At 37.1% G+C, this 22,580-nt stretch overlaps 1 protein-coding gene across 1 annotated transcript in view; it reads left to right on the top strand.

The window, feature by feature from the left end:
• CEP290 (centrosomal protein 290) overlaps window positions 1–22,580 on the top strand; it is a 94,842-nt gene that overhangs the window by 54,488 nt on the left and 17,774 nt on the right. The window contains 10 exon segments of the mRNA XM_078146529.1: window positions 5,911–6,177; window positions 7,202–7,302; window positions 8,214–8,220; window positions 10,088–10,287; window positions 12,172–12,385; window positions 15,141–15,278; window positions 17,578–17,799; window positions 18,188–18,301; window positions 21,876–22,021; window positions 22,330–22,485. Coding sequence (XP_078002655.1) covers window positions 5,911–6,177; window positions 7,202–7,302; window positions 8,214–8,220; window positions 10,088–10,287; window positions 12,172–12,385; window positions 15,141–15,278; window positions 17,578–17,799; window positions 18,188–18,301; window positions 21,876–22,021; window positions 22,330–22,485 — 1,565 coding nt within the window.

Raw genomic sequence — 22,580 nt, 5'->3', positions numbered from 1 at the left:
CCACAATTTGTTCTGCCGTTCCCCAGCTGATGGGCATCCCCTCAATTTCCAATTTTTTGCCACCATAAAAAGAGCTGCTACAAATATTTTGGTACATGTAGGTCCTTTTCCCGTTTGTGTGATTTCTTTGGGATACAGACCCAGAAATAGTATTGCCAGGTCAAAGGGTATGCACATTTTTGTAGCCCTTTGGGCATAGTTCCAAATTACTCTCCAAAATGGATCATTTCACAACTCCGCCAACAATGCATTAGTGTTCCAGTTTTCCCACATCTTCTCAAGCATTTGTCGTTAATTTACTTTTCATTGGAACACATAAGTTATGAATACATTTTTAAAACTTTTCAGTTTAAATGTATTTTTAAAGTAAAACACTATGCCAGGAATTGCTAAGACACTCAGCTGCAAACTTTCTCCTTAGAACAGTGCTTTGCTCTCTCAGCAAATTTCCATGTAGCCCTCCCCTTTATGGTCCTAAACCCCAGCCATCATAAATTTTCTTCCTCCTCTTGTTCCAGGAATTAAATCAAATCAACATTGCCATTTCTTCTGGAAGAGAGCATGTCATTGAACTATCTTATTGTTCCATCTAGATGTCATAATCTGGGCAGTACTAAATTTTAAAATTTGCTTTTTCTTTGGTTTTCTTTCCCCAATTACATTAAAATTTTTTAAAATATTCATTCTTTAAAAAATTTTGAGTTCTAAATTCTCTCCTTTCCTCCCTCCTTTCTTTTCCCCTTCCATTAAAAAGGCGAACGATATGATATTAATTATACATGTGAGGTCATGCAAAACATTCCCTATTAACCATATTGTAGAAAAAAATAAAGGAAGTGAAAAAAACGTGCTTCAGTCTGCACTGAGAGTTTATCAGTTTTCTCTGTGGAGGTGGAGAGCATTTTTCATCATGGGCCCTTCGTAATTATCTTGGATCATTGTCTTGATCAGAGTAGCTAAGTCTTTCATAGTTAATCATCCTTATAATATTGCTTTTACTGAGTAACATATTCTTCTGGTTTTGCTAACTTCCTTTAAACAGTTCATATAAGTCTTCCCAAGTTTTTCTGAATCATCTTCCTCATCATTTCTTATAGCACAATAATATTCCATAATAATTGTCTACTACAGTTTGTTCAACCATTCTCCTATTAATGGGCATCCCCTTGATTTCCAATGCTTTGCCACTACAAAAAGAACTGCTATAAATATTTTTGTACAAATAGGTCTTTTCCCGTTTTCTTTGCTTCCTTTGGGATGCAAACTTAGTAGTGGTATTGTTAGATCAGAGTGTATGCATGATTTTTTAGCCATTTGGACTGTTCTATAGAATAGTTGGACCAGTTCACATCTCTACCAACAGTGCATTAGTGTACCTATTTTTCCATATCCCCTCCAGCGTTTATCATTTAGCTTTTCTGTCATGTTAACCAAACTGAGAAGTGTGAAGTTGTATCTCAGAGTTGGTTAATTTACATTTCTTTAATCAATTATGATTAGAGGATTTTTTCATGTGACCATTGATAACTGATTCCTTCTTCTGAAAACAGCCTGTTCAAATGATTTGACCATTTATTAATTGGAGAATGGTTTTTATTTTTATAAATTTATAAATATGTGTATATAATTTATAAATAAGAAATTTGGTGTAAGTTTTTCTTCCAGGTTTCCTGCTTTCCTTCTAATTTTTGGCTGCATTGCTTCTGTTTATGCAAAGGCCTTTTAGTTTCATGTAATAAAAATTATCTTTTTTATTTCCAGTGGTCTTCTCTGTCTCGTTTGGTCATAAACTCTTCCCTTATCTATAGATCTGACAGGTACATTTTTCCATGCTCCCCTAATTTACTTATTTGTTTAAAAATTGTTTATTTACTTTTTAAAAACTTATTTATTTATTTACTTTTAGTTTTCAACATTCACTTTTATAAGATTTTGATTTCTAAATTCCCCCCATCATCCCCTTCCCAAGACCACATGTAATCTGATATAGGCCATCCATGTATGATTATATTGAACATATTTCCACATTGGTGATGTTGTGAAAGAATAATCAGAACAAAAGAAAAAAAAACATGAGAAAGAAAAAACAAAAAACAACAAAAAAAGAGAAAATAGTATGCTTCAATCTACATTCAGACTCCATTGTTTTCTCTGGATGTGGTTAGCATTTTCCATCATGAATCTTTTGGAGTTGACCTAGATCATTGCATTGCTGAGAAGAGCTAAGTCTAAAAATGTTGGTCATCAAACAATGTTGCTTTTCTTGCTTACACTGTTTTCTTGATTTTGCTCACTTCACCAGCATCAGTTCATGCAAGTCTTTCTAGGTTTTTCTGAAATCTGCCTGCTCATCACTTTTTATAGCAGAATAGTATTCCATTACGTTCATATACCACGACTTGCCACCACAAAAAGAGCTGCTATAAGTATTTTTGTTCATGTGGGTCCTTGTGCCTTTTTTATGATCTCTTTGGAAACTATTTATAATATCACCCTTTATGTCTAATTCATTTACCCATTTTGGCCTTATTTTATTATACAGAGTAATATGTTGGTTTGTGCCTAGTTTTTGCCAAATTGCTTTCCAGATTTCCCAGCAATTTTGGTGAAATGGAGAGTTCTTACCCTCAACTCTTGGATCTTTGGGTTTATCAAACAGAAGATTGCTATGATTCTTTACTGCTATATATAGTGTACCCAGTCTGTTCCACTGCCATCACTCTATTTCATAGCCAATACTAGATTGTTCTAATGATTACCACTTTGTAATGTAGTTTGAAGTCCAGTAATGGTAGGCATCTTCCTTCATTTTTTTTTTCATTGATTCCCTTGATATTCTTGATCCTTTGTTCTTCCAGATGAACTTTCGTTATTTTTTTTCTAGCTCTATAAAATAATTGTTTGGTAGTTTGATTGATATGGCACTGAATGAATAAATTAATGTAGGTAGAACTGACATTTTTATTGGCTTGGACTGCCCATGAGCAATGAATATTTCTTATATTCAGGTCTGTCTTTATTTGTATGAAAAATATTTTACAATTGTGTTCATGTAGTCCCTGGGTTTCTCTTAGCAGGTACACTGCCAGGTATTTTATATTGTCTATGGTTATTTTAAATGGAATTTCTCTTTATATCTCTTCCTGCTGAGTTTTATGGTCTCGAAATAGAGATAATTTATGTGGTTTATTTCATATCCTGCAGCTTTGGTAAAGTTGTTAATTGTTTCAATTAGTTTTTTAGTTGATTCTCTAGGGTTCTCTAAGTATACCATCATATCATCTTCAGAGAGTGCTAATTTTATTTCCTCATTGTTTGTCTTCATTCCTTCAATTTCTTTTTCTTGTCTTACTGATATAACTAGCATTTCTAGTAAAATATTGAATAGTAACGGTGGTAACGAACATCTTTACTTCACCTTTGATTTTATTGGGAAAACTTCCATTTATCTCCATTACAAATAGTGTTTGCTCTTGGTTTTAGATTTATACTATTTACTATTTTAAGAAAGCCTTCATTTATTCCTAGGCTTTCTAAAGTTTTTAATAGGAATGGGTGTTATATTTTATCAAAAGCTTTTTCTGCATCTGTTGAGGTAATCATAATTTTTGTTGTTTTTGTTACTGATATGGTTAATGATGGATATAGTTTTCTTAATGTTGAACCAGCTCTGCTGCCTTCCTCCTTTTCCTGCTTTATTAAAGTGCTTCTATGAATTCTTGTTGGGCTTGTGTCTGATTCACTTCTTTTTTTCTTGAAGGCTTTGCTTGTAGCTGTTTTGACATTATTGTCTTCTGAGTTTGTGACTTGATATTCTCTGTTACCATAGTAGCTTTTTATGGTGAAGTTCATTTTTTGTTGTTTGCTTATTTTTTCCAAGTTGCATTCTGTTCCTGAGGTTGGGAGATGGAGTAGGGGCACCATCTCAAGCTTCAGGCTTTTTCGCACTGCTATTTTCATAGCTAGTTCTGGTGGTTTGAAAGTTTTCAGTGCTTCCAAGGTGGTGTGATCTGGGGAGAGGTGTGGTCACTGGGCCTTGTTCTCTTTCTAGCACCAGCAATGTTGTTTTTCAGGGCCCCTGCTCCCGTGGGACTAGAAGTGCTCCTCTCCACTCTTGAACTGTGACCCAGAAGTGGGTATGGGCAGTGGAGTCGCCAAACATCTTGGCTCTGTCCCTGATTTATTTTTTTAGTGTGGATGGTGAGGTGAAATTTACCTTGAATGGTGTTCCTGAGGTCAACGTCATCTATAAAGAGTAACATTTTCAGAAGCTCCCGTAGGAAATTTTACTCTTGTTTGATTCTTGCACCGGAAAGTTTTCTTGATAATGGCCAGCACTGCTAGTGAACATATGCCTAGCTTGATTTTGGTGATTTATCAAGCAAAATTATCCCTTTTATGACATCGTTAGTGTTTTGTACACACACACCACACACACACACACACACACACACACACACGCAGTATAACTTTAATTATATATGTGTGGGAGAAACTTTAAGGAGAGTCTTGAATATGTAGTTTGTTCTATGAAGTCAGACTCTTCAAATTATTAAGCAATAAACACTGCAGGAGCTTATGTTCTCGAACTTATCTCAGTCTGTTCTTTGATCATGAAGATCACATGATCCTTGACAGGACATTGCTTTCAAGAACCTGCCTTTCACTTTCTCAGCTTTTTTTTTTTAATTGAGAATACTATTTATATACACCCAGATGATTCTCCTCAAGACTTTATAGAGGTGAGAAAGCTGGCATGTGGATTAGTGGTATTTGTGTTTTCTTGAGGAAAAGTAACATGTGTTCTTTGTCATTGTTTTTGGACTTTGTATTTGGGAAATGTTCTGAGTGCCTTTAAAACTATTTCAGCTCCAGCATGGATATTTGGGTATTTACTTCATCTAGCAGGTCTTCCCAAGCTTCATCTTTCATGTAGTTTATGAATCGGTCAGCTGGCATTTATTAAGCTCTTCCTGTGTGCCAGGCCAATATGGTGCTGAAAGCCAGAGGCCAAGAAACAAAAATGAAAGATCCAGCATTTCAAAGTAAGAACATTATCATTTGCAATAACCATGTAACCTCAGAGCAATGGTGCCTCTATAGATGAATATAAAGAAATGCAATTGATTTGATAAACTGCAAAATACACTTCTAATTCAGGGCTTTCCCATCAAGTAGTAAGTGCCTAATGAATATTCATTCATTCATTCATTCATTCATTCATTCATCTGTACGTGTTCCTAGACATCATGATCTACACTAACTAGGTACCATACCAAGCTCTCTGGAGGCCCCTTTTCTCCTCGGTACTTTTTGCTGTGTTTTTGGGGGTATAACTCATGATCTTCCATTATTATCCTGCTTGATAATGTTTTACAGATGACCTCATACAATAACTCTGTGTTGCCTCAGTTGCCATGGCAAGAATATCTAAATATTTGATGATTAATATAGTCTGTGGACATTTTTGACCTCACTTTGATCACTTGTGTAACGGTTATACTTTCTAGGGAAATGATCAACAAGTCCATGTCTTCACTTCTATCCATTTCCATTTTTCTCAGTCCACAGATGTTAGGTCGAGTTGGAACACAGTGCTCTCTTTCATCTCTATCCTTTTCCCTAATCTGCTGTTTGTTTTTCCCTTTGTTTCCCTTAGTGTTTCTACTAGTTTATGATCTAACAGCACATGTAGCTGATTCTAATGTAGCTTCTATGTTTGTAATCTTTTTTTCCTTTCTGTTAAAATATAGACAGTTTCTTTTTTTATGTAATCAGTACTTTTTGTATCTAGTACTAAAATTCTGTTTTGAACTGAATAAAAAATTGTGATACATCATTTTAACAGGGGAAAACCTGGGTTTTTTAAATGATGTGTTATTAATTGAGTAATAATCTTCTATATTATAGAAACTGAAGGAGAAAGAGTCTGCCTTGCGGGAAGCAGAACAAAATGTTCTGTCAAGAGACAGGATAATCAATGAACTCAGACTCCGACTGCCTGCGACAGCAGAACGAGAGCGACTCCTGGCTGAGCTCAGTAGAAAGGAAGAAGAGCCAGAGAATCATCGGGCTTTGAAAGTTGCTCACCAGACCATTGCCAACATGCAGGCGAGATTGAATCAAAAGGAGGAGGTCTTAAAGAAGTACCAGCATCTCCTAGAAAAAGCCAGAGAGGTATTCTGAGGTGTAGCACAGGGTGGTTTTTGTAAATGTCTTCTTCATCACCTCATTTACAGTTCAGTACTAAATGCTGAAGAGGAATTCTACTGCAGAGGAATAAGAGACTTTACTTTATAATTTCAAAAGGTGCGGTTTAGGAATGGTTCCTTCACTGTGATTGGTTGGTAAAACTGATCGGTTTTGTTTGTGAGAGTTTCTCATATATTGATCTAACGAGAGATAAGATGATAAAATAAGCCCATTTGTGTTTACAAAAGAGAAATTGAGTTAGTAGGTGAAGGCAGAAGGAGATGAAATAGAATGAACTCAGGCAGAGGAATATTCAGAGATCTTGTGAGAAAAAATCTTGAGCATTCAAAAATTTCCTAGAAAATATAAATGGCTTTAAAGTAAAAATGTAAATGACTTTAAAAGTAAGTTGTTGGGTTTTTTTTAAACACTAGGAAGAATATTTGATCAAATCCAAGGGTAAGCCCGTGGACCACATACTGGTGCATGAGGCCTGGCACTCCACCCTTCATTCTCAAAAGAGCTCAGTTAATGCACAGACACACATTCTGTCTCATAGGGATTTAGACAAAATTACTTTCCTTTGAACTTTGTTGAGTTTAGCAGGTGGGTTCTTATTCTACAAATACTAATTTTAATCCCTTTCTGAGTTGCCAATAGGTTGTCAATCTCTTGAGAGCTAGGCCTGTGTACCATGTCTACCATTGTATTTCTTGTGCCTAACACGGTGTCTTGCACAGAGAAGGTGCTTAATGAATGTTTTCTCCGTCAAATTACAGGTGCTGAAAAATTCATCACCTGGTGGCCAGTTTTCTGGTTGTGAGCTTATCTTATATTTAATATCTTGTATAGCCACCCATATGTCAGGTTCAGACCCTTTATACAACAAAGCAGAGGAGCAAGTAAAAGTTTGAAATATTAATGATTACAAAATACATGACTTTAAATTTGGATTATGTGATATCACTGTTTTCGGAGGTAAAGGGTCTCTGATTGGATGTTTCAACAGGAGCAAAGAGAAATTATCAAGAAGCATGAGGAAGATGTTTTCATTCTTCATCAGAAATTAGATCTGCAGGCTGACAGTTCACTTAGCCAGTTCAAAAAACAGCAATGGTGAGAGCCTCATCAACTTCTTTTCTGCTTTTATTGAGTGATTTTACTTTCAAGTACTTGTATAAATTTAAAAATTGCATTCGTTCTTTTTGTTTTAATAAGGACAATATCTGTAAGTAAACAAAGCACTGTAATTGAGTTTACTCATTCAGATTCTGATATTCAGTGGGTCAAAGTTCACCTCAGAACATTGCTGTGTATGGAAAAGGCCTGATGTCAGCTAGCTTGTAAAATAGCTTGTAGTCTTCTTCGTCAAAACCAGTTGTAACAAGTGATTCCATTTTAACCATTTTGGGGCTGGACTTGAGTTTTCATGATGTAAGGAATTCCCAGGAAGAAGCTTCCATCTAACAAGCTGCTCTGCAGCTTATATACTTTTTTTTCTTTTTGCTTTTTGGTGAGACAGTCGGGGTGAAGTGACTTGCTAAGGGTCACGCAGCTAGTAAGTGTCAAGTGTCTGAGGCTGGATTTGAACTCAGGTCCTCTTGACTCCAAGGCTGGAGTTCCATTCACTGTGCCACCTCGCTGTCCCTGCAGCTTATATACTTTTGAAGAGTTGCCTAAGTTAATAAGACATTAAGTAGCAGAATCAGGGCACAAATCCAGACTCTCTGACACCCAAAGCTTCTCTCTGCACACTATGCCAGGCAGTCTCTCTATTTCAACAACATGGGAAAATAGAAAAGAGGGGAAATCTGACCAGAGGCAAGGATCTCTGGACAATCTGTGCTTACTCAGAAATGTATAAAATCATGATGATCCATCCAGAAATATTAAATAACTGACTCTTGTAACAGCGTTTTGACCTAAAAAACACAATTCAAGTCTGACCCCCCAAAATGATAACTGTAAGAATTGTAAGAGGTAAGCTTACTCTATTTCCCACCTTCGTGTGGTTCAGATAGGGCAGTTGTGACCTGAAGAGGGTGATTGACTTGTTCAGGAAGCAAATGAGAAAATGACAGAGGAGGGCTAGGAGCTCCTGTCTCCTCCCTCCTGTTTTGGGGCTCACAGAGGAGACTGCCGTGTTTCTCAGAGGATGACAGTCACTCCTGGAGGATGGTCAGATTTCATTGTCACACTCATTCCAAGTTTCTTGGCTTTGATGTACACTTTGATGTTCCGACCAGTAGGAATCCATCGACAGGAGCTGCTTCCGTAGAAAGAGGGCTGGGCCAGGGCTCAGGAAGACCTCAGCTCAGATTCAGCCTCACTCACTAGACGTGTGACCCTGGACTTAACTGCCGTCTGCCTCAGTTTCCTCACCTGTAAAATGGGGACGACAATAGTGCCTGCCTCCCAGGGTATCTTTGAGGATTGAATAAAGATACTCTTTTTTAGAAAGCACATAGCGCGATGCCTGCCGTATAGCAGGCACGATATACACTCTAGTCATTGTTGGTGTTATTACTGTGATTGACATGAGCATTAGCACTGCTTTAAGAATTATTCCATGGCACGTTAGAAACATTTCAGACGTAGTTAACTTTTAATTTACAGACATTTTTTAAATAAAGGGGGTGGGTTTTTTTTACCATTTCAAATGAAAAGTTACAGTTTATCACTCTTATTTTTCTAAGTATAAAAAGGCCTTGAAATTATTGATATTCGAAATGTAATTTTTAAAAAATTAAAATACAAATAAATGACTTCCCTTAAACTGAAAATCTACAGGCAAGGACATACTGGTTGTCCAAACCCTCCCCTCTTCCATAACTGTTTTCTGCCCAATGAAAAGGCAGTGCACGTGGAAGAAATTATATCTCTCTTGGCACATAGCTTTCCTGTTTTCTCTTAAAAACTTACTTTTTGGGGGCAGCTAGGTGGCACAGGGGATAGAGCACTGGCCCAGAAGTCAGGAGGCCCTGAGTTCAAATCCAGCCTCAGACCAAACACTTGACACTTACTAGTTGTGTGACCCTGAGTAAGTCACTTAACTCAGTTGCCTTAAAAAAAAAATTAAAACAAACAAACTTACTTTTTCTACTTAGACATCATCATATTTATATACATAATATATGTATACACATGCATATATACATATATATATATATACATATATATATATATATACACACACACACACGCATACTGATTCTTTCAAAGTTGTTTCATCTTTACAATATTGTTATATGGCTGGGAAGCATGAGGTTTGCTTCACCCTCAGTATTTTGAACTCATGACCGGTCACTGCATTCACCAGAGACTGTTGTATATAGTATAGTGTTCACTAGGTCCTTCTTATTTTGATCTGCATCAGTTTATGTAGTTTTCACACTTTTCTCTAAGTTTTTCACATTCAACATGAAAAATGGAAACGAGTGAAACTTTATAATGTCCAACTTGTCATGTCTTCCATGTGCATTTTATATATTGAGGCCAAATTAGATATATATATATCTCTGCTCCTGGAAATCAAGGAAAAGAGCTTAGGGTATAGTTGAATGCTCCAAAAGTATACTGAAGAGGAAAAAACAAGTCTATGGCCATTTTGATGGTTTGACAGGTGTTTGGAAATGTGATCAATCACATTGTAAACATAATATGGAAAATTCACCTCAAAACTAAAATGTATCATTCTGCTCTGTTGATCAGTGTTTGGCATTGAGTCACCCTGTGCACATTGATACACAGCAAGTACATATGTAAGTTTGTGATGGAGATGAATGATTAAAATTCAGATTATTGTGTTTGAATAATTTGAGAAATAAAATTAAAATGTGATTATTGTTGTTTTATATTATATATGAAAATGACTATCGCTATTCATATTTCATAGGAGTTAATGAAACAGCCTTCTGTACCAGTTGCTACCAGCAAGCATTTCATGCGTCTGGCAGAGATGGAACAGACGGTTGCAGAACAAGATAATTCTCTTTGTTCACTGTTGACCAAAATGAAGAAAATGTCGCATGAAATAGACATACAAAAACAAATCACTTTAATGAAAGTCAAAGAATTCGAAAGCATCCGAGCCCAGTAAGTGCAACAAAGCAGTTGTGATTGCTGTTGGAATGTGCACCAGGACAGGTGTTAGAAGGCCTAAGCTTGAGTCCTGCCTTGGCCAGTTACTGACCAGCTGACCTTTCTGAAAAATAAATTTTTATTGATAGTCCTTGTTTTTCCATCACCCATATTTATCCCCTTCCCCTCTCACAGAGAATCATCCATTAGAACAAAGAATTTTTTTAAAAAAGAAGAGTAAAAAAATCAGCAAAGCCAATATAAAGAAAAAAATTGATGTTATATGCAATTCACCCTGTCTGTAGACTGCTGATTCTCATCTCTTTCTTGATAGCCATCTGACTTTGGACTAATCAGAAGGTAGATATTGGTAATACTGGTTGTGAGGTGTATGTGAAAGCACTTTGAAAACTAAAAGATATATAAATGTGAAACACTATTGTTATTATTGCTATCAGTATCGTTAATAGTGGATGTTAAGTGTTCTCAGAGCAGTATAATAGGAATGTTGAAGGGATACTTTAAGAATATAGATTTAAAAAAAAAATCTAACCCCAAAGAAATTTACAGTTCTTCAAATCATAGTGATATTAAACTAATCCAGTTTCCAGGATGATCATTGAGATCATTTATTCTGCTTTGATTAACAAACTGTGATTTACGGAAAAATTTTCTCTCTAACAGAAATAGACTTAATAGTAATAGGTTTTATATTTGTGGTCTTCCAGCATAAAAGCCTTGTTTTTAAGAGCTAAATAGTTAATTATATAAAGTGAATCTGAATAAAGCCACTCTGTGTGTATTTCAGTTGTTATTTAAATTATAGTACATGGCTATTTAGAAAATAATCATCTGTTTTATTCTTGTGCATTATATAGGCCTGACAGATAAAATAAATGTTTTGCACTTTAAGATCCTTCTCATTTCTGTTTAAAATACTTCATTCAAATTCTACTAAACCTTCATATTTACATTAGCAGTAAATACTATTAGATGTGGTATATATTATCACATACACTGGATTTTTGATGTTTATTCATTGAATTTGTTGTGTATCAGAATCAGAATAAATCAAACTAAAGTTCCATTACCCCACCCCACCCCTTCCCCACATGAATCAGGTTTTAGGAATCTGAATAATTCCCTAAGTATTTGTCTTTACATACTCCTTATTTAGCTAGGCCTACTTGTACACACTAGAATTAGACACAATAAAAAGATTGATTGTCTTCTTTTCACTTACTTAGTGAGGAACCAAAATATGTTGATTCTACTGTTCCCAACTACCTAACAAGCCATAGACTTGTTAGATATATTGCTTCTGTTGCCAGATACGTTACTTATATTCAGTTGCAATAACCACTTATTTAATTTGGTAATAGAGTCTTTGGAAACTTAAAACTTTAGTAAAGTTTATTACATGGCAATAACCATCATATTTTTTCCCAGTGCAATTAATAAATTCCATCATAATTTAATAAAATTTAGTATTTTGTCATTGGAGCAAAGTTGGCATTCAAACTGAATTTAATTATTGAAGCTTAGGAGAACATTGATGACTAATATGGTCTTCGTTTGTCATAGACCACGTCACTTAAGTAACAGAATTGCGTAGTGCCAGAGCTTTCCAGAGTGAGCACATGAACTTGGAGAAGCAGAGCCCCCTCACTTACCTGGGTTGCTGAAGAAGGATTTCCTGGGATGGAGCATTGTTCTCGATTTATTGTTCCATTCTGGTTTTGGAAGCTCATACTTCTAGGCCTCTCCTTTTCTGTTTGTGACACATTCAAAGAGGCTTTCTGTCCACTTAAGGAGCTTATATCCCAGAAAATGTTCATTCTAGCAAAATCAAGATAATTTGAGCATTCTATTAAATGCATGCTTATTTGTTTATTCCAGCCTTGAAGAAAATCATGCAGAGGTTGTGAAAAAACTGAATGCTGAGATAGAAGACTTAAAATATTCTATGTCCCAGACAGAGAAGGAGCTGCAGTACTTTAAATCTGAAGTACAGATTCAGAAAGAAGCCAACACAAGAGCTCCAACAGCCACCATGAAAAATTTAGTAGAACGGCTCAAAGGCCAATTAGCCTTGAAAGAGAAACAGCAAAAAGTAAGTATTCAGCAACACAGTTACTAATGTGAGAGAGCATTAATGTAAGAGAGTAAGGTAAGAGTGTGTGTTGCTGTGATTTAGAAAGTAATGTTAAAATATTTGCATTACATATTTCAGCATTTTATTTTAGTTAAAAGAGATTCTTGATTTCCGTTAATTGTTTAACACTGAAAAATATGGCCCTTAACTAAGAATAACCTTAAATTGCACTTAACCCTGTGAGAATCTATTATGCCTTATATGAGTACTTTAAATGCCTTAAGTAAACTGTGAGGAGGTAGAGGTATTCTAGAATCGCTGTGTATCTCCCTTTGATGAGTTCAGGCCCCCAGGCAAAGGATGAGCCTTTGACGCTGGATCCACCTCTTCTTGATGCCTTCTTCTTACTAGGTGTTCTCAACACTTCTCTCTCTCAGTCCTCTTCCTACCTGTCTGACCACTTCTTCTAAATCTCCTGCTTGCTCAGTGGATGGGTGTTCTCCTTTATCCTAGGCCTTCTCTCCCCTCTCTAAACTGTTTGGGTGATCTCGTCAGTTCTCATGGACTCAGTTGTCATCTCTGTACAGATGATTCTCAGATCATTCATCCTGAATCCCTCTCTTACCTCCATTCTCTCATTTCAAACTCCTGTTAGACATCTTGAACTGGACATTGTGTAGATATCTTAAATTCAGTGTGTTTAAAACGGAACTCATTTTCTGTCTCTCCCTAACGCTCCTCTCTTCCTAAGTTCCCTGTTACTGTGAAGGGTACCACTATACTCCCAGTCACCCAGACTCTTAACTCAGGGGTCATTCTCAACTCATCACTCTCATCCACATATTTCAGTTTCCTGTCATTTCTGCTTTCATAACATTTCTATTATATACCCCTTCTGTCCTCTGATACTGCCACCATCCTGGTGTAGGTCCTCATCACCTCATATGTAGCCCACCACAGCAGCCTAGTGGCTGGTTTCCCTGCCGGAAGTCTCTCCCTACTCCAGTTCATCCTCCATTCAGCTGTCAGTGTGATCTTCCTGAAGCTCAAGCCTAACCATGTCCCTCCGCTACTCAGTAAACTCCAGTGGCTCCCTGTTACTTCCAGTACTTTTAAAGCCCTTCATAGCCAAGCTTCTTTCTTGCCTTCCAGTCTTCTTACTCTTTAATCCCCTCAACATACTCTACAATCCATCCAGGTACACTGGCCTTCTCGCTGTTTCTCACACTAGACACTCAATTTCTTGACTCCTTTTATCTTTTCATTGGCTTTCCTCATCCCTTGAGTTTTCTCCCTTATCTCTACCTCCTGACTTCCTGGCTTCCTTCAAGACTTAGCTAAAATTCTACCTTCTGCAAGAAGACTTTCCCCATCCCCTTAATCTAGTGCCTTTCCTCTGACACTGAATCCAGATTATCCTGTTTGTAGCTTGTTTTCCCATCAGTGGTTGCCCTTTATCTGCCTCATTAGACTGTGAGCTTCTTGAGGGCATGTACTGTTTTTGTCTTTCTTTGTATCCACAAAGTTTAGCACATGTCCTGGTACAAATAGGCACATGATAAATGCTTGTTGAACTGACTTTAACACCATCTCCATATACTGAAAGAACTGGCAGATATGATTGCTGAACCACATTAGGGGTCTATGGAAGAGGTGCCTCAGGACCAGAGGACAGATACCTGGAGAAACACATTTCCTTCTTGTCATAGGATATCAGTTCAGAGGATCGTAGATTTAGAAGTAGAATGGACTTTAGAGGCCAGTTAGTCTAACGCCCTCTTTTAGATGAGAAGACTGAGGCCCAAAGAGATAAAGTATGTTATAGGTAGGAATTGACAGAGCCAGGATTTTAATCTAGGTCCTCTGGCTCCAAATGCAGTGGGATAATCCTCCTCCTTCTCATCCAGTCATGATTGTTCAGCTTATGCTCTGATTGCACCTGATTGCAGAGGGCTTGGGATGTCTAGCTCTTCATTTGTCTGAAGCTCAATCCCAAATCATTTAGCTCCCTGCTGAACATGAGAACAGCCTCTCTAACATCTTACTCTCTCACTCCCAAAGTTCATCTTGTTACTCTTTGTCTTTTCTTTCAGCTTCTCCCTAGCTTTTTGTAGAACTGTCTTTGTAAACTTCTTTTCCAAAGATTTCCTCATAAAAAAATGAAAACAAAACAATAAACTTAAGACATTTCTCATAAGAAAGAAGGCCATTCCTCCCATTCTCTCTGCCACATTTTCTTCATCTAGACTTATGGGTTAGGGGTAATGCATATGCAAGGCCTCCACAGGCTAGGGTACTTTGCTTCAAGCCATTTCTCAAGCACCATGCCCAGCTCTCAGCACAAATGCTTTTTGCAATGTCACATTTAAGTTCTTAAAGTTACTAATCCTGTTTGAACTCCTAAAGAGATAGACAAGGTCTCCCAAGGCGATGCACTCAAGAAACAGTTTACATGTGTACCAAGTAAGGACTGAAATAGATGATCTGTCAGCTTCCTTCCAGCTCTGAGACCGTAATTTAAAATGATTACTTTTAGAAGCGGGGTAAGTTTCAGTCTGTAGCAGGAGAGCCTGTGCTCACATCAGTAGGATCAGAGAGGTGTCAAAATACTGAAGTAGATACATGCATACATATATATATTTTACTAAAGCCTTTTTCTCTTGGATCATATTAGAAATTTATTTCTTGTGTGTGTGTATGTTTATTAAGCAGTTTTTCACAGCAAATCCTTACTTTTCTGAAATGCTTTTTTTATGGATTTGAATCTCCCTAGGCCCTCAGTCGAGCACTTTTGGAGCTCCGGGCTGAGATGACAGCTGCTGCTGAAGAACGCATCATTCTTTCCGCATCCCAGAAAGAGGCAAACCTCAATGTTCAGCAGATTGTTGATCGCCATACTAGAGATCTCCAGGTGACCACCAGTGACTTAGGGCATTTATTTTTGAACTAAGAATTCTCTTGAAAGACAGTTTCTTTCAGTATATAGGTGAACTAACCCAGTGAATGCAGTATAATGTGTACATTTGATTGCACATTTTTTTTATGGGAGAAAATTTCATTCTCTGTGGCATGCAGTATTTATTATGTGATAAGTCAAATTGTGGGTAGTAGTATAGGGCATAAAGTGTGAGAGGATGGTCAAGCTATTTGAAAATGGAAAGAGAGAATTTTCACATTTTACCTAGGGCTCACAAATACTCTACCCCAGCTCTGTATGAAAATACCTTGACCCACAAAAAAAAAAAACCAACTGCCTGCAGTGACTGAGCTCTACAAACCTGAGGCCTGTTCCTGGGTGACATCTCTAGTAAGCTGGCTAACTGCTAGAACAGGGAGATTGGAAACTTCCTAAGTGACAGTAGGTTGCATATCTGCAATTAGTGCATAATCCTCGTCATTTTCTTCAGAGGGTGAGACTCGAGGAGCCAGTTCAGATCCTGTGCCTCCCCTCACCGTGATACTTTAAACTCTCTAGAACTATGGTACTTCCTTTTATCTTTGGCCTGAATTCTCCAAAGAAATGAGCTGCTTCCTATTATAGCCATATTAAAACCTTGATTTACACTCACGTGGTATTATAAATGCACATATTTTTGGTCTCTGAATGATTTAACAAATCATTCTTTTTCTGATGATTGTCATTCCCATGGAGGTCTGTCCACTAGCCAGCTTCCTGGTCTTTCTCTGTAGAGGTCAGGGAGGTATGGGTGTGGGGCACAACATCAAACTTGTTTGATACATTGATTAGTTTTGCTGAATTTTTTTTTTATTATTATTATGAGATTGCTTTCTAGGAAAGGGTACAGAGAGAGACACAATGGAAAAACATAGATGGTGTAAAAACAGAAGATTTCCATAAAAGTCATTGAAACAGTAGCCCAGTGTTTGATAAATTCAGGACCATAACTAGCTGTAGAAGACCTCAGTTTTTGACAAGAAATGCTAGGAAAACTGGGAAGCATTTTGACAGAAATTAGTTTTAGACCAACAGCCTACATCACAGGAAGCACAATTAAGTAGATACACAATGTGAATGTGAAAGGTTATATCATTAAAAAATAGAAAAGAACAAGGTAACCTTTCACCACTATGACTAGAAGGATAGTGCTTAACTAAAGAAAGAAGAGAGATTATCATAAAAGGCAAAATAAACCATTTCAGTTACATATAATTAAACCTTTGCTTGACTGAAATTGATGAAAAAGAATAAAAAGAAACTGTTGAATGGGGAAAATATTTTCAGTCATTTCACTGATATAAATTTAGTATCAAAGATGAGGAAATTGACACAAACATATGAGATATACCTCAGTACACAAAGAAGTAATTTTAAAAAGAAGAATGGAAAAGAATAAATGACCCAAGGGAACACGTTCCAGATCAGTTATAGAAAAAGATTGCAAATGAAAACAACTGAGGTTTCACCCTGAAATTATTGGGCATCAGTGACAGAAAACTGGAAAAGTCGTGCCACACAAAGGCTTTAAGAAGCCTGGAAGGACTCTTGGTAGAATGATGGCTTGGTCCAGCCATTCTAGATATTGGTTTAAAATGATGTAAGAAAAGGGACTAAATTGTTTGTACCTGTGACCCAATAGTCTTCCTACTAGACAGATAACCCAAGGAGGTCAGACAGAAAAACCAACGCCCAGTGTATAGCCAAATATTCATAACAGCTCTCTGTATGTTAGCAAAGAACTGGAAATATATGGATGACCCAAAAGTGGGGAATGGCTGAAAAAAAACTGTAGTGTGTAAATGTCATTGATTATTATCAGATGGCAAGAAATGATGAATATAAAGAATTCAGGAACATGGAACATTTATATAAATTGTTGCAGTGAAATAAATAGACTCAAAAGACCAATATACATATAACAGCTACAATAGTGTGATATGAGAAGATGACAGTGAAACCAGACCCTTAGTGATAAAACACGTAGTGATGGTCCTGGGGAATATATGGTGAAACTTATTTCCCCAGAAGCAGAAGAGCTAAGGGCAGAGTGCTGTATACGTTGTCAGGCAGGGTTGCTGTTTCAGGTGCCCTTGCTCTGTTTTCCTTTGTTACTAGAGAAGGTTTGGTTTGGGATGTATGTGACCAAGTGGTTTTTCCAGAAAGAATGATATAAAAACAGAATTTATTGTTGTCTTATTTTGTTTTAAAAAAAATTCTAAACAGAGTATTTCCCTTTCCCTTCCTTGTAAAGGTTCATATAGAAGATTTAAGTGAAAATCTTCTAAAATGTAAAGAAGCTCTTAAAACAAGTAAAAGCAGAGAGGACTCTTTGAGCAATCAGTTGGATGACTTAAACAATGAAATGCAGAAAAAACAGAAAGCTTACAATAAAATACTTAAAGAAAAAGAAGAATTAGAAAAAGAAAATGAAGAACTGAAGAAGCGAATTAAAAGGTTAACCTGTGGATTACAGGTAAATATTTTTCATGTGTGTAATAGTTTAGCCTTTGATTTACCATTTATGTGGTAGTAGAGCAATTTTTGTATATAAAATTTTACTTCAACCTGTCATTGAATCTCTACCTAATTAATAAAACTGGTTATCAGATCAGTTTGATTAAAACAGCTACCCGTTATTAAGTGACTTTTGGAATCAGAGTAATAGCATGGTATACCTTTTTCTTACTGAGGTGCAGAAAATTATACTTGGTAGTGCACATATATTATATAGTATTGTTTAACAGTATTTTTATTAGCTGTAAAAATGTTTTCAAAACATTTCTCATAAGAAGAAAAGTGACCTCACATTTTATTTCAGTATTCGATTGACTAAAATGCAAAGATGTACTTTAACTTTTCAGAGCAAACCTCCTGTAGATAACAAACAAAATGTTATAGATGAACTTCAGAGGAAAATTAAAAATTTAGAAAGTCAACTGGAAAAATGTAGTAATGAAGCAGAAACAAAAGAAAAGGTATGTAGACAACCGTTCATCATTATTGTTCGAATGGGCATATATATTTCTGGATTAACTACATTGCTCTATCAGTCAGCAAATGTATTGATTGCCTGTTAAGTATTCAAACCTGTGCTAGGCTCTTCGTATAATACAAAAAGATGTGAGACTTGTCCCTTGATAGCTTAGGACTAGTTAGAAAAACCCTGCCACCAAATAGGAGACGGAGAAAACCTAGCCATGTTATGGGATATTGAATACTAGCTCAGAAGGCATGCACAGAAGGGAGAGAGCATTGTGGTCTGGAATACTCAGACTAGACTCAAACTGGGCTTTTTAAAGATAAGTAGCTTTGAGGACAGAGGAAAGGAGAGCATTCCCAATGGTCAGTCATTACACATTTATTAAGCACCTACTATGTGCCAGGCACTGTACTTAATTAATACTGAAGATGGAAAAAGAGGCAAAACATAGTCCCTTTCCTTAAGGGCTTCACAATCTAATAGAGAGACAACATGCAAACAAATAATGTACACAACCTGTGTACAGAGGTTGTTGTTTCTGACTCTTCATGACCTCATTTAAGGTTTTCTTGGCAAAGATACTGGAGTGATCTGTCATTTCCTTCTCCAGCTCATTTTACAGATGAGGAAACTGAGGCAAACAGGGTGAAATGACTTGCCCAGAGTCACACAGGTAGTAAGTGTCAGGCTGGATTTGAACTTGGGAAGATGAGTCTTCCTGACTCCAGGCCTGGCACTCTATGCAATAGGGTGCCACCTAGCTGCCCACAGGATAAGTAGGAAATAATAATTCAGAAGGCACTAGAATTAAAAGATATTAGGAAGAGCTTCCTTTAGAAGGTGTTGTTTCTCCTTCATTCTCAAAGAGGACCATGACATCAGGGAGGTGATGCCATGACTTGCAAGTGAATTGGATTTAAGCGAGGAAGGGCTGTGCGAAGTCACCAGCCTCACTTTCTCCTCCAGAGCCATCTGGGTCCAGTGGCAAGACATAAATCAGGACGACTGGAGGTGGCGCCTTTTAAAAGATAGGATTTTAGTTCAGACTTAAAGGAAGCCAGTAGATGGAAATGAGGAGGGACAGGGCTCCAGGCATGGGGAACAGCCAGAGAAAATGCCCAGAGCTGAGAGATAGAGTGTCTTTTTTGTGGAACAGCCAGGAGACGAGTGTCACGAGATCAAAGAGTATGTGTTGGGGAATAAACTGTAAGAAGACTGGAAAGGTAGTGGGGGCTAGGTTACGAAGGACTTTGAATGCCAAATAGAGCGTTGGGTATTTGTTCCTAGAGGCGAGAGGGGGCCTCCGGAGTTTAGTGAGTATCAGAATGAAATGGGCCAAGCTGCCAAGTGACAGAGCCTAAGCAGAAGAGGAGACAGTGATGGCATGGGAAAAGCCTGGGTGGACATTGAAATACCTGGACACAAATTCCAGCTCTGCCACTAACTTGCTGTTTACCTTTTGCAATTCACTTGACCTCACTAGTTCTCAATTTCTTCATCTGTAAAATGAAGGGTTTAGCCTAGTTAATCTCTAAGGTCCCTTACAGCTCTAACAGATTACTAGGTTATATAATCATAAGGCAATGAGCAATAGTATTATGAGCTTACATTTATAATGTGATGATGATAATATTATGAGCTCATATTCCTCATCACAACTGTGAGGCAAGTAATATGGATATCATCTCCATTTTACAGATGAGGAAACCGAGGCTCAGTGACATTTACTATCTCACTTATGGTCTTGTGGCTTTTAGGTCTCCAAGGTGAGACTCAGATCTGACTCTGACCCTTGACTCTAGTGCTTTTCCCACTATTTTACTCTCTTTTGTAGACTTGCCATTGGAGAAGTGGAGCTTGTGTTGGGAAATAGTGGAAAGGGCAGTAGGAGAAGAGTTTGTGAAAGGTCTTAAAAGTCAGGCAGAGAAGTTTAGACTTAATGCAATAGGGAGTAACAGGTGTTTTCTGAAGGGTAGTCAGGCTCTAGGTATGCTTGATGGGTTGGAAATGGATATTGATCAGTCAGGGAGATCCAAGTCACCTGCTGAGGATTTGGTTTAGGGTGGCAGCAGTATGAATGGAGAGGACAGAGCAGATCTAAGAGACATTTAAAAGGACTTGATCGTTAGAGGGTGATTGCAAAGGGGAAGAGAGATGTAGCATTGTATATTAAGAAGATATAGTTATTTGAGAAATTTAGGAACCAGGAGGAGGAAGCTTGGTGAGTATGTTTGGGTAAAAATGAACGCAAGTAGAAATGGAAATGATACTGCCTTTGGAGTTCACTGCATTGAAAGAAAGAGAAATAGATGAGTTTAAGAAACAGATCAGAAGCCTAGCAAAAATGCAGGGTAGTAGTGATCAGGGACTTCAGTTTCCAGATGGTTGGTTAAGCTCACTTTCTATCAAAAGCAAAGCAGCTAAAGATTTCCTGACATGCCTTAAATTAACTTCTTTCTTCAAAAGGCATAGGAGCCATGAAAGGGAAGTTTTATTCCAGATCTGGTTCTCATTAATGGAGGAGGAGCGTCTAGTTGAAGGGTTGGGAATGAAGAGAACTTCCGTTGGGGGAAGCATCTGATTCATCTTAGAGTTGTTTCATGAAAAAGAAGAGGAAACTGAGGCTAGTTTAATATGTACTACAGATTTGGGGGGAGCAGATTTCATAGGGTGCAGAAGGATAGGAAATATCTTAAGGACTAGAATTCTACAGGGCATGTCAGCCCAGTAAGAATAGAAATCCTAACATTAAAAAGAGAAACAATCTCAGTGAGGAAGAAAAAGCTGATTTGTTTGAACAGATCAGTGGCAATGCACTAGCCCTACTGGGAATCTAAAAGTACTTGTTCACAAAGTGGAAGAAAGGAGAGGTCATAGGATGAATTCACAGCCATAGTGGGATCTTACAGGGATACTCTGAGGAGTACTGAAACTCAGAATGAGGAAAAGGGGAAGGAAAATCAGGAAAATAAAAGGGAATCATGGGGCAAGGGACAGGCTGTCTGGTAGGAATGGATCAGGTGATGAAGATGGACAGCACAGAGGAGGCCAAGCTGCTTGGTTTTATACTTTGCTTCTTTCTTCTTTGCAAAATGAAATGATCTTTGTGCAAGAAAGAACAGAACAAAAATGGTTTGATAGAGAGTTGATGACCCAGGTAAGTGAAGAGATAGCGAGAGAGCACCTCAGTGCCCTTGGGGAGTTCACATCACCTGATCCAGGCAGGTTCCATACTTGGATTCTGAAGGAACTGCCTGATTGATGGATGTATGTACTGAATCACAGTCAGTAACCTTTCAAAGGTCCGGAGGTCTGCCATAGAATTGGAGGACAAATGTTGTATTAGAAGTGATCAAAATAAAAAAAGAACAACATATGTAAACAATGTTGATTGATTAACCGAGCTTTTCTATCAATCAATGCATTTATTGATTGCCTACTAAGTCCTCACATCTGTGCTAGGTGCATATGGATTAAAGTAATACCTTTGTATCATAGCCTTGGTCAGCCTTATCATAGCATGTAAATAAGAGCTATTATGATTTTTTTTTCCTGTTCTTATTTTACAGAGCTGTCAAGAAGAATTAATTCGATGGGAAGAAGGTAAAAAATGGCAAGCTAAAACTCAAGGGATGCGAAACAAATTAAAAGAAAAAGAAAAAGAAATAGACACTTTAACCAAGCAGTTGAATAGTTTAAAAGAGCTTTTGGCCAAGTAAGTTTAAATTTATTTCTGAACCTCATTACATGAAAAAAAGAATCTCTTTTTAATGAATTTAAAGCAATAGGATAGCTTTAATGTATCTAAAAATAGATATCTGTATCATTGGTTCTGATTGTAAACTATAGTTTGGTTCATCTTGTTCTTAAGAAACATGTTTTAAATGTTTTTATAAATTAATTCAAATCAGATATAACCTTTGATATATGTGTAAGTATATAGATAAATGTATGTATAGACGAGCAAACCAAACAGAGTGTATCTTAAGTTACTAACAAAGAATTATATATTAAATTCCACAGGTCTGATAAAGATAAAATCACATTACAAAAGAAACTAAAATCAAGTGGTGTGACTGCTGATCGTGTTATGGGAGTACATGCTTCAGATTTAGAAAAAGAATTAGAAGAACTTAGAAAAACGAATATTGAACTAGAAAATGAAATAGGTTATATGAGGTAAGCTGTTTTAAGGATATCTGCTATTTAAATGAAGTGCCAAAGTTTGAGTTAACAACCTCTCATCTGAATCTTTTAAATATGTTCATCTGCTT

This window comes from Phascolarctos cinereus, unplaced genomic scaffold (assembly GCF_003287225.1).
Source record: "Phascolarctos cinereus isolate Bilbo 61053 unplaced genomic scaffold, phaCin_HiC Scaffold_1;HRSCAF=81, whole genome shotgun sequence".
Taxonomy (NCBI): Eukaryota; Metazoa; Chordata; class Mammalia; order Diprotodontia; family Phascolarctidae; genus Phascolarctos; species Phascolarctos cinereus.
This window is presented reverse-complemented; position numbering and strand designations above follow the sequence as displayed.